The sequence below is a fragment of the Triplophysa rosa genome, linkage group LG15 (assembly GCF_024868665.1).
Source record: "Triplophysa rosa linkage group LG15, Trosa_1v2, whole genome shotgun sequence".
Classification (NCBI taxonomy): domain Eukaryota; kingdom Metazoa; phylum Chordata; class Actinopteri; order Cypriniformes; family Nemacheilidae; genus Triplophysa; species Triplophysa rosa.
Genome location: NC_079904.1, coordinates 8891984 through 8904307, shown reverse-complemented (window position 1 = coordinate 8904307; position 12324 = coordinate 8891984). Strand labels below are relative to the sequence as shown.

General features: G+C 39.2%; 1 protein-coding gene across 2 annotated transcripts in view; it reads right to left on the bottom strand.

Moving 5' to 3' along the window:
* Positions 1 to 12324, bottom strand: part of fndc1 (fibronectin type III domain containing 1) — a 33409-nt gene that overhangs the window by 14224 nt on the left and 6861 nt on the right. For both annotated transcript variants that reach the window (XM_057353880.1, XM_057353881.1), the window contains 10 exons: positions 7460 to 7648; positions 7140 to 7238; positions 6722 to 6842; positions 6145 to 6332; positions 5407 to 5514; positions 4843 to 5031; positions 2541 to 4742; positions 2328 to 2443; positions 1718 to 1829; positions 1273 to 1623 (listed from right to left, as the gene is read on the bottom strand). In XM_057353880.1, coding sequence (XP_057209863.1) covers positions 1273 to 1623; positions 1718 to 1829; positions 2328 to 2443; positions 2541 to 4742; positions 4843 to 5031; positions 5407 to 5514; positions 6145 to 6332; positions 6722 to 6842; positions 7140 to 7238; positions 7460 to 7648 — 3675 coding nt within the window. The remainder of the gene's footprint in view (positions 1 to 1272; positions 1624 to 1717; positions 1830 to 2327; positions 2444 to 2540; positions 4743 to 4842; positions 5032 to 5406; positions 5515 to 6144; positions 6333 to 6721; positions 6843 to 7139; positions 7239 to 7459; positions 7649 to 12324) is intronic.

The following is a 12324-nucleotide window of genomic DNA, read 5'->3' as shown; positions in this document are numbered from 1 at the left end:
GTGTTATCAGAGATCACTTGGTTTGATATTTGAGTTAGTGTCCAAAGCATAACTTGTTGGAACAACTCTATAAAATACTAAAATATAGCATTTTCTGTATAGTTAACATCGAGTTTGTTACAGTATACAATACCGTCATTTTACTGTAGTGTAGTTGTGTAATAATGTGAGGATGTGACCACATTATCCCATATGGTTAATATAACTTTCCCAGGAATTCCTTTTACACCACAGCATGGGCTTGGACATGCCAAGTAACCATTAAAACTGTATGTATGCAAGCTTGTCCCTAAATGCACCTTGGCCACATTAGCTGACTTGAGTTCAAACCAATGGAATTACATAACACATGATTATACAATAAGGTCTGTTCATTAGACAGAACAACTTGTCATTACAGGAAGGTCGTCCAAGTTTGTCTGTGTAAGTCTGTGCTTACTAAATCATACAGCTCTTCACTCAGCAGCTTGTGAAGACACTTAGCTTGGAACAAAGTAAATAAATCAAACGACCTGAGCAGAGAACTACCCCTTCAAACAAAAACACATGTCCCACTTTAAAAATGGAGATTACTAGGAAAGTACAATGGCCATACAGACAATTTGAACTTTATATTGTTTCAAAAGATGCCATGCAATGTACAGTATATTGGGTCCACTACAAGGAGAGTAAATTATGACAAAATTGTCATATTTTGGGTGAGCTATACCTGTTATGTTTCCCTAAAATTCAAAAATTAATTTACAGATTATGCTGGGTTTGCATAAAGTGTTTCAATGTATAACAAAACCTAAACACACATCACCATGAAGTTTTAACAAAAACCTGGCATTATTTGCTTTATTTGACAGTAGGTTGTAGTAAGAGGAAAGAGGAATGTTGTTGTTGGCTGTTTCTCCATAAAACCATGCCGATCACAGTCAGATTCAATGCATACCAGAGGCTGCTGTGCTTACCAGAAAGATATCCTTTGAGGTTAACTGTTTACATGCTATCTGCCCTTATGCTTGAAATACTGTTACTAAATGACAGAGGATCAGGTTTTGTGGGTACTAACTACACGCCCGTAACAAGATTTTATACCACCGCCAACTGTATTTCCAAACTGTGCCAAGAACCTTTCAGGCTCACCTTAGCCATTTTTGCATTGCCACACAAATCAAGCTTGTATTAATTACATAACAAGACTTGTTTTCAAAATGTTGAAGTGTACTCAGTTATTCTGTGAGAGACATATTTCAGTTGAGTGTGACTGCAAAAAGTTTATCTCACCTTCAGAATAGCAGTTAAGTATTCCATCACCATCCATTATTGGGAAACCGTTCCTATCCAGTCGCGAGTACAGTCCAGGTGGACATGTAGGGTCAGCAGCCAATGTTGTTGGCTCCAAAGTTTCTGTTACAGTTTCTGTTGTTGTGGGTTCTAGTGTGGTTGTCTTGGCTGTAGTGGTTGTTGTAGTGGTTGTTGTGGTAGTAGTCCTGGGTTTAGGTCGGTCTATGCCCACAATGGTCTTTCCTCCCACGGTAAGGTACTTGTCGCTGGGATTAATCACAGGACGACTATCCCTTCCATTACCAAATAATGCTAGTCCTTCCTGGTTTACCAGTGGGCTGCCTTGGTCATCTGATATATGATATCATGTAAACATAAAAACGATTTGATAATATTGCTCCAACTTTGCTTCACTTATGTATGTAAACATGTGTAAGTAACTCACCAAAGATAGTTTTGCCATCCTCTCCAAGGACAACTTTTCTGGGTCTTCCCCTTGAATCCTGAAGCACCTGTCCATTTTCATTCATTAAAACACCCTTGTCCAGATCCACTACCTAAGAGTAAAAACCCAACCATCAAATTGTTACAAACTCTGAATTTAGTAACTGCAAGCAGGTGGTTAATAGTGAAGAAGAGGTTCCATAGTTTCTTTCACAACTAAATGAGAAAAATACTAACAATCCTGCTTGGAGTTTCCATGGCAGGAGAACTGACATGTTCACATCAGTGACTTTGCTTACTTTAAAGATGATTTTGTTTGGACTGTGGTATCGTCACATTATTGCATTTAAAAAGTACCCAGACAAGCCTTCTAAAAAAGCAGTGTGTAACAGAAGCTGTGAATTTTGGCCATGTGATCAGATTAGCCTGTGTTCCTAGTTCCAAAAGTGCATTTTTACCAATTATGTTAATTACAATTTGTTTAATCCATGATTAATAACTCGCTATGATATCTGTGTGTATGTATGTTTTTTGGTTTGCTATAAAGTAATACATTTTTACAGATAAATAGCATGTATCCAAGCAATTTTTAAAGCTGTAAGTAAACACACCCATTTCGTTCCATCAGGACCTGTGATATGTTTGACTCCATTTGGTTTAATGCTTTCATCAGACGTTGAGGATATTTTGCCATTTGCGGCTGTCATGTTTGGCCGGCCATTTTTGCCTGAACATAAAATGTATAAGTCATACTTGTACACATACTCACAATGATATTTGTCCCTGAAGCATGCATAGCACTTTGCAGAAAGCCTAATGTTTACCTTTTCCATAACTAGGTTTGTAGCCATTGCCCGGAGTGTTTTCTTTTGAAACTGATCGCAGCCTTGACCCCACCACTGGATTCCGAGATGGAGGTGATGGAGAATCGGGTGATTTATTCTCAGGTAAGCTTTCACCAACAGATACCTGCCCAAGGGAAGAGCGAGAAGCTGAACCTTGAGTGAACCTGTCTAAAATAAGTGGTGATTCTGCTGGACTGCTATGGGATACTGAAGAAGATGCAATATCAGGCGAGGAAGCAAAGTTTGAGCCCACTCTTTTGTGTTGTACCGGGAACAACCTACTAGGGAGCCGCAACCCCTTTAGCCGACTTGCTACCACAGGTGAGCGGACCCTTCCATTAGATCCCAAAACAGGTACTCTTTGGGGAAGTGAGGGAGGTGACTTTGAACTGGGGATAGTGGTACTTTGTTCCCTATCCACATTTTCATTCTCAAAGTTCTGGACAGGTCTGTGAGTTTTAGTAACAGCTGTTGTGGTAGTTTTAGGTACTATAGTTGGGACAACATCTTTGTTTTGCCTGTCAAAGGTCTCTTTTCTCCCCTCATAAAGATAATGATCTTCATGATCATTGCTAATTTTGGGATTATTGGAACTTTTTGCAATATTTGTTGAAACTGTTTCTATGTTTAGGATACTGGGTTTGTTTGAGACAGGGTCAACCCTTTGCTTTGAGGGGAATGTTGTGGGGGAAACTTGGGTTTTCTCACTGGTATCTTGAGAGCTTGAAGAACTAGAATGTGAAGGAATTCCTCGAATAATCGGTCTTCCTGCACCTACAGATGAGGCGGTCCTACTCCATGGTATTCTACCATCATGTCTACGACTGCCTGCAATAATCCTAGAATTCCGGCTAGGTAAATGAAAAGATGAACTTCGCCCTGTTGAGGAGGGGTTAGTCCTTGAAGAAGTGTGGGAAGTATTCGCATTACTATCCTGTTTTTCTTCTCTGCCATTATAATTTTCCTTTGGTTCCTTCTGTTCTTCTTTAGTTGTATCGGAATGGGGTTTTTTGGTTCGGTCATGAACAGTTGGCTGTTCATCCTTTGATGCGTCTTTCTCTGTTTTCTTTTGGCTGGTATGATGTTGCTTATGGTCCTCTGTTGCATCACTACTGTCAGTCCTTGTTTCTGCTGGCAGTGTGGATTGTGAAGATGTAGATGAGTCGGTTTTGTGCTGTTCTGTTTGAACTCTCTGAACTCTGGTTCCAACTCTTCTGCTATTAGGGTACATGGAACCAGTTCCTGAATTTGTGAATCGACTTGATGTGGAAGAAGTTCTTCTTGTACCTGAAGAAGATGAAGAAGGTAAGGATGATGGAGTCAAAGATGAAGAGGATGATGATGCTGAGGAAGAAGAGGTGGATGGGGAAGATGCTGATTCTTGCACTGATTCAGGCCTGGTTTCTTGAGGTGAGACCACTGAAGACTTCCTGTCAGTCGCACTTATCTGGTTGTCCTTTCCTTCAGGGTAGGACACTGCAGTAATATCCTTTCTTTTAGCTGCAGACTCTGAGTTGTCTTGTGAATTTGAAGAATCTTCATTTCGTGTCCTTGATCGAGAACCATGGGTGCGAGAATTAGGCCTTCTCAATCGGCTGATGTCTACGATTGATGAAGTGCGAGGTGTCCAAGAAGAGCGTTGGTCCTCTGTTTTTTTATTAACGGAGTCAGTTGAGGATGGTTTTGAAAGTAAAGTTTGAGTACCAGGTGATTGGTTGGATCTTTCGATTGATTCTGTATTGTCAGGTAAATCTTCTGTTTGAGGTGTAACATTGCTGCTGGTCTGTGTGTCCTCGGAAGCTTCATTTGTTCTTATCTCCTCATCTGTTGGACTGTCTGTTGGTCTCTCTTCCTCATCTGTATTTCCCTCTCTGTCCTTCGTATTAATAGAAGATGAATGTGAGACTGACATTGAATTAGTCCCTCCGTTTCTTACGGAACCCCTTACAGATGAAAAGATGCTGTGATAGGACCTTGTTTGGGAAAGAGGGCGTCTTCGCCTGTTTGTGGTTGGAGCCTCAGTTGGAATGTTTGGAGTGGTCTGAGTATCTGACTCTTCAATCTCTTCTGACTCCTGATTGTCTGATTCATTGTATGATGACATCATGGAAGTGCTTTGGTCGGTCTTATGGCTGTCCATTCCTCTTGACTGAGTGGAGACTTCTGTTCCAGTAGCACTGGCTGAAGACAGAATTAAGATATAAGTCTTAACCAAGTTTCTGCAAAGTTTCTACTGTGATAAAGTTTATTGGAGGAAACATTTGTGTTGGGGAATACCTACATGCAGGCATTGCAACAATAATAGCTTTGGTCTGTGGTCCTTGCCCCTTTCTATTTACCGCACGGACCTTGAAGATGTAGCGGTCACCTGGTGTGAGTCCATCTATAGTAGCAGAGGTGGTGGTACCACGGTATGTAACTGACTTTGCGCCAAACGGTTTCATAGCCGGAGCATAGGAAAGGATGTACTCTGGAAGCAGATGTCAGATCAATCAGTATGGTCAATTTCATTTGGATACCATAGCTGAATATTTTCCAATGAACACTTGGAATACCCAAGTTTGAACTAATACATCTAAGCCAAGGATAACACAGTAAAGATAAAAACTCCCTATGCATGAGGAAACAGTTTCTTAACTGTGTTCTGTTTTTTTAAAGCATTCCTGTAACTCAAACAGTAGAGCAATGTGCTCATAATGCCAAGATACCATGGATTGCATAAACCGATGGATGAAATATGGACCTTTAATGCAGTGTTCGTTGCAAAAATGCAATGTAAATGTTACAAAATGTATGTAAAATATTCAGTTCCAGAGCAGCTTTGGTTACAGTCTTGTGGTCTAACCTCTTAGTCGTCCATTAGTTTGCTCAGGTGGATCCCATGTTGCCATGACAGCCGTACCTTTTCCTCTAAGTGGGTTAACTTGAAATTTTTCTGGAGGGCCAGAGGGAGCTGGACACAGACAGAGATGGCAAAAAATAAGGACTGACCAGACCCAAAAAGGTATACTCAATCTTAAAATTTTTCTGCCTGGAGATTTGCAGATGGAAACAAAAGACAAGTATGTTTTCCAGGAAAATGAGTAATGAGGTCATTCTAATCCTTCAATGAATTCCAAACAGGCAGTAAACAGTGAACATTGCGCTGAACTATAACAAAGAGGCAGTTATTACATGCTCATTGCCCAAAACATGCAGAGAAACATTTGTCTTAGAGGAAGTGCATGTGTACATTTATGGGTGTACGTACAGTATCTGAATTTATATTGTTTATACTTGGCTTCTTTACCTACCAAGTATAGTTTTTATAGTTTTAGGCATTAAATAAAAACATTGATCATATACAGTATGTACACTTATTCATTTTCTTGCCCCACCACTACCAGTAGTTGTATATCGTCTGGTTACTTTTCTGTATTTGTTGTTTTCTCAACAAGATTCTGTATTCATTGCCAAGTTAATTTGGGTGGATCCATCATAAAAATACATATATATATTCAGGATATAGTCTTTTGGCTGTGCATGCTAAGTAAAACAGTCGTAACTGTCTAGTCATAATTATGTTCAGATAGCATAAACAAACCTGATTCAGGGGTTCTCTGGAACACAGATGCACTCCACTTCCCCTCATGGTTTCCTTGTGAGATTTGAATGGAGAACTCGTACATGCTGTCCGCGGAGAGCGTCTCAATGATGAGACGCCTCTGTGGGGTGTCCTTGTATTCCCATCGTGCAGATTCTCCTTTCTCTCTGTATTTTACTGTGTACTGCCTGCACAGATACAGACATACTGAAAATTGTGTATATAAAAACACAGTTGTCTTCGAGAAAAGAGAAACAATAAAATTGATTTCAACAGTTAACAGTTAAAGCTAAGTTTTATACCAGTGCTATCTATTATTAAAGTTTTGTCAGGCAACAATGAAATTTAAATTGCGTTACTTATTTGTTTTAGTTACCGGTACAAATATGTAATATGACAAAATTAACATGACTAAATTAGGTGATAGTTTTTATTAAGTCAGGTAGAAAAAACTTCTAAAGTTAACAACTGCAGTTTTACTTTTTGAAAGTGTATACTATGCATATCAGTACTCCCGTGATGCAGTGCAGCTCACATTATAATTGATAAACGCACCCTTCTAGAACTGTTTTCTTACCTGGTTCCCCCTGGAATTTCCTTCCTCTTCTCAACAAGCGGGTCAACCCATGTGATGAGGACAGTCTGAGGTGATAAAACTCTAACTGTGATGTCCTCTACTTCATCCACAACCTCTGGTTCTGGCAGGCATAGAAATGTATTAACAATTATTAAATATCAGGTTAGAACTGTTCCAGTAAGGTAAAATACTCAATATGTGACCTGCCACCAGCCTAAAGCCATTTTTGGCATTTACTATTTCTACATAAAATCATCCTACATAATGTAAACAACAGATAAAAATAGATTGAAATGAATGACTGAAATCAAACTTTGATGCTCCTAATGTCATAATTAGATTATGAGACTTTCACAGACAGGGTCACATATGGAGAGCTGATTAGCAGCACATTGATCTCTGTGAATGTGAGATATACCTGCGTTTACTTTTTTACTCAAGCCAGCCGTGTTTATAGATGCGCTCCTGCCCTGGGCTCTGGGTGCCTGCAGTGATACCACATAGACGGACTCAGATGCTATAAACAGAGGGGGGATACCAGATATGGCCACGTTTCAATACACTTTACCCGCTATGGGACATACATACATGCAATCTGAGCACTGTTAACCTAGACTTAAAAGGCATTTGCAAGAACAGTTTAAAAATGTATAATCTCAAATGTATTAATTGTATAGTATATGTTCAATAAATATCCACCTGCAGACATCAGATATAAAAAGAGATTTATATTCTCACCCAGTTTTGGCTTGTTAGCGTTACGCTGGTCGGCTTGGTGCTGACTGAGATCCACTCTGTGTTTGTTTTGGAGCCTGAGAGGGAGGTGACCTACTTGGTGAGGGGGTTCTGGTCCTGATGATGACTGGGGGGCTCTCTGTGCTGGGGGCCGTGCGTTTATCTGTGATGAAGTTATAGACGCCATCCTACCTGATTAAAGACAGAAAACGTGAAAGAGAATAGTATTGGCATTTGAGCTTAATGGGGGAGATTGTGTCGTTAAAAAAACGAACAAAAAAACAATGTGCTACATTCCTTAATAGAAATTACCTCATTGTGATTGTATCATGCGTATTACATTTAGTCTGGGGAGGGATAATGTTTGCCATCTCGTAAAACAAACAACACTGGAAATAACAAAGACGCTGTCACACCAGAGCTTTTGGTGCTGACCCAAGCCTGTTTAACATCAGAGCTTGGTTTGTTTGCTTGATGTGAAAATGTTGTTTGAGCACGCGAACCACAGCGATAACAAATCCAAAAGTACAATGTGCACCTGCAGGGGAAGGAATCAAACTCTGGTTCATAGCAAGCAATCAAAGCAAGAGTCAAAACACCCCTTAAACTATAACAGAATTGTGTGGTAGTATTTCCTGACCATGTGCAGATTTACTAATGTGAGTTCAGCTACTCAGGGCCACAGAGTTTACAGTCATGTGCACGCTCACATCCTCGCTCTTATTTTTTTACTGTAATCCTCCATCTGACTTGGCAGGCAATTCAGACAGTCTTCCTCTTTATACACTGCTTCACATGCATCTCTCTCCCTCGCTCCCTCTCTCTCTTCTCTCTGGTGTGAAGGACTGTATCCCTGAGAGGATAATAAAACACATTCTGTCTCTCTGTCCCTCATCACTTAATAATTTTCAGATGAACGCTTGTAGTAAAACTTTCTCATTTGAGTCTGTGTTTTTTACCCGAGGACAAAATATTCTTTATATGCTTTCTGGTAAAAGAACTTGCTACTTAAAGGGACAGTTCACCCAAAAATGAAAATTCTGTCATAATTTACTCACCCTCCAGCTGTTCCAAATCTGTATAAATTTCTTTGTTCTGATAAACACAGAGAAGGAATTTTGTAAGAATGCTTATAACCAAACAGTTCTTGGACCCCATTGACTACCAATACAGGAAAAACTATACTTTATATATTGTGCCGTTGAACACAGAAGAAGATATTTTGAAAAATGTAGGACAGCAAACAGTTGTAATTTTTCATACTATGGTAGTCAATGGGGTCCAAGAATTGTTTGGTTGCAAGCATTCGTCCAAATATCTTTCTCTGTGTTCAACCAAACAAAGAAATTTATACAGGTTTGGAACAACTAGACAGTAGTCCAATCAGTAATTCATGACAGAATTTTCATTTTCTATCCCTTTAAGCATATTTTACAGTAAAATTGTGATGATGCTGTTGCTGCTGGTTTTTTTTGAGAAACCTTGACAGCTCACACGTTTACACGTATGCAATGGTGACAGCTGGAATTTAACTGTAAAATTGATTAAATTACAGGTTGTTTCATGTTAAACGTAAAAGCACTGTGGTTTAAGTGTCACAATCACTGACTTAATGGATATTATAAATGCACTATAAGTCAAGTTGGATGAAAGCATCTCCCGAATGCATAAAGAAAGTCAAACAGTCGTGATTACAATGATATGATGGTGAGTAAATAAATACATATGCTATTTTTGGAGTAACTGTTTTTAAGCCCAACTTAATTGAAAAAGATGGCCATTTATGAATTGATAGTAGTTAGTTTTTCCTGTCCACAATTGTCTGTTCCATAGAGATTTTAAAGGGATAGTTCACCCAAAAATGAAAATTCTGTCATCATTTACTTACCCTATTGTCATTTCAAACCTGTATGGCTTTCTTTCTTCCGCAGAACACAAATAAGATATTTTGAATGGCCACAGCTTTTGAGATTGTTTTTAATAGTGCTAATATTTTTAAAAATAAATACTGTTTCAATATGTCCCTATGGGTCATTGTGAATTTTTAAAAATGAGAGCAAATGAGAGAAGAATCAAGGTGAAAGGGTGCATAAACTGTTCTTTATAGCTGTGCAGCCTCAGTCTGCAAGTGTTTTGGCTGAACACAAACCTTGCATACTTAAGAACTAACTTCCCTCTGCCTCTGGAATCCCTAGATTTACTTTAATATTGGCAACTGAATTAAAACTTAAAGGAGTCATGAATTAAGACATCAATTTTAACCCGAGCTTTTGTTATATAAGAGGGAATCGTATTCAAGTGAACATCCTGTAAGTGTCAGAACTGAAAATGCCCTTGTTACTGAGATTACATCTGTTATTGACACCAGGCCTCGGGAACGCCAGGTCCTGCACCTAATGCACCTATCTATGACAGGTTTAACACCGCCTCCACAGAAGAATATCAAAGACTACTTCTCTAGCCCCGCCCACTGGTTCGCACATGACAGTACTGAAGTAACACAAGTTGCGCGGAACCAGATAGAGCGAGCAATAAATATGCCGTTAAAGATCGCAAAATATTGTGCATTCAGTGCCTGGTTGTGGAAGAACACAGTCGCTGCATAACCTTGCTTCGGATTCCGACATTAGTAATGCGTGGTTGAAGTTTATTTTTAAAGATGTTCCAGCTCACGTAGGTAAAACATTTAGTGTTTGTTCGCTTCATTTCAGCACAGATTCCTTTGTGAACAAGGTCGACACTGGATTTGCGGAGAGACTCAAATTAAAAAGCAGTGCTGTGCCGTCAATATTGGATCCGATAGGAATGGCGCAGCAATCTTTTGTGAGTAAAACATTTTTGTACTATGTGTCACTATTGCTTTGTTAGAGATCGCTTGATATGCCCTGAGCCCTATTCGCACGGGATTAGTATTACCTGGGGACCTCTAGTCATTTGTAATAATTGCAGAGGTTGTCTGTGATCTTAATCCCATGTGAATCGGCCATGTCTGTAATTTGTAAAGTAAAAATTCTCCTACAAATTACCTACCATATTTTGACGAACACAGAGGTATGATAATATTAGTCCCGTGTGAAATGGCATCTCTGTGATTTGGCGGGATCATATATAATTTTTCAAGGTTTTATCCACTGTTTGCGAATAATGGAGGCTGTTTTAAAGTGTTTTGATATTATTTCGGGTGCTGGGTCATATCCATAAATTACCTGCCAACACTGTCGTTTTGGCTGGGAGTCTCCCATTTGTTTATTTATCATGGAAACTCTCGTAACATTTGAGACCCGCGATCGCGGTGATCTTCTGTCCAGTTCGCGATCAGGGGTCTCAAATGCTGACAGGTACGGTCATATATAATTAAACACCATACAACTAGAGGCTATACAAACTATACGCAAAGCCTTGCCATCACATCCGGGAAATAAGTAAATTTGAGTAAAATCACAGGCTTCACTTATCCCGTGCGTATGCGCCACATGAAATTCAGATGTGGGGAGGTAATTTCTAAATCACACGAGGTCCCCAGGCAGTACTAATCCTGTGCGAATGGTGCTAATGTGTAACCTAACATTACATGTCTAACCAAATTCACAGAAGGCTCCAACTAAGTTTACTACGCAAACTGTAATCCAATCATAGCAGTGGGCGTTTACTTCCAAGTCTTCAATGCGGCACGCCCATTAAAACAGCGTTTGTCGAGCCGGCCTCAAAACCTGGGTACAAAATAGCCTATTACTTACTGATTTTGATGTTTTTGAATGTAAAAACCACGCGAACATCATAAGTAGACCTCATACAACAGTATAAAACAATAAATAAGGCCAGTTCATGACACCTTTAAATTAATAAGTGTCAGGTCTCAAAATATATTGAATTGTCGCAGTAACTAATTTTCCTTTGTACAAATAGACACTTCTTCTCTCTTCCCATTCAAGTCCAGCCAACACAGCTGAGCCAGTCTTGCATATCACACGGCCTTGAATCATAGCGGTTCATTTTCAAACTCTTTCCCTCACATTGTTTTATTTCAACATCACTTTGGCGATCTCACTACGATGGTTTGCTGGGTCCAGAATGCCACTTTGTTCTGTTTTCTCACCCGTCCCCACTGATCTTTTTGCTGATAGTATGAATTTTCTCCATTTTATTCTCAGTGGGAGGTTTTGGATGTGAAAAGATCCAGGTTCCAGATCAAATCCACAGAGTTACCACAGTCCATGTGTGCACTCAGCTGGACTGCATGTGGTCTTGCTTTCAATGTTCAGTCCCATTTATTTCCACTGCCAACAGAGTGACAAAAGGATAATAACACAACAATGGTGGCTGTGAAACAGAATTGAGCTCTTCCTGCCACATTCTTGCCACATCACGATTTACATGATAGAATGACATGATGCATGTGTTTTTGGTTAATCCAGTGGCAGAGCCAAAGCGACACTATGGTAACGTCTTGACAATAGCTAGCATTTCACAAACACGGCATGGACAATGTCAAGAGAAAACTGAGAGAATTAAACAGTACTGAAATGGCAATGTAGTGCTCCAATAACTGCCAATACAATCCTATTGTCTACATTCTGTGTATTATTAAACTTAACATGTTGTAACACGTTGGTTCCCAAAACATATGTAATTCCATTTTTGTATCAAAATCTACCGAGCCAACCAAAAGTGAGATCATGAAAAAACTAATGTAAGATTCTTAATGTAAAATGTATGCATAAAAACATGGATGTAAAATGAGAAAGGAATGTATTACATTCTGAACAGATTTTGTTTCTAACACCCAAATTAAAGAAACACAATTTTATTTAATGTAGAAAATATGCTTTTTTATAGGGATAGTTAACCCAAAAATTTAAATTCCGTCA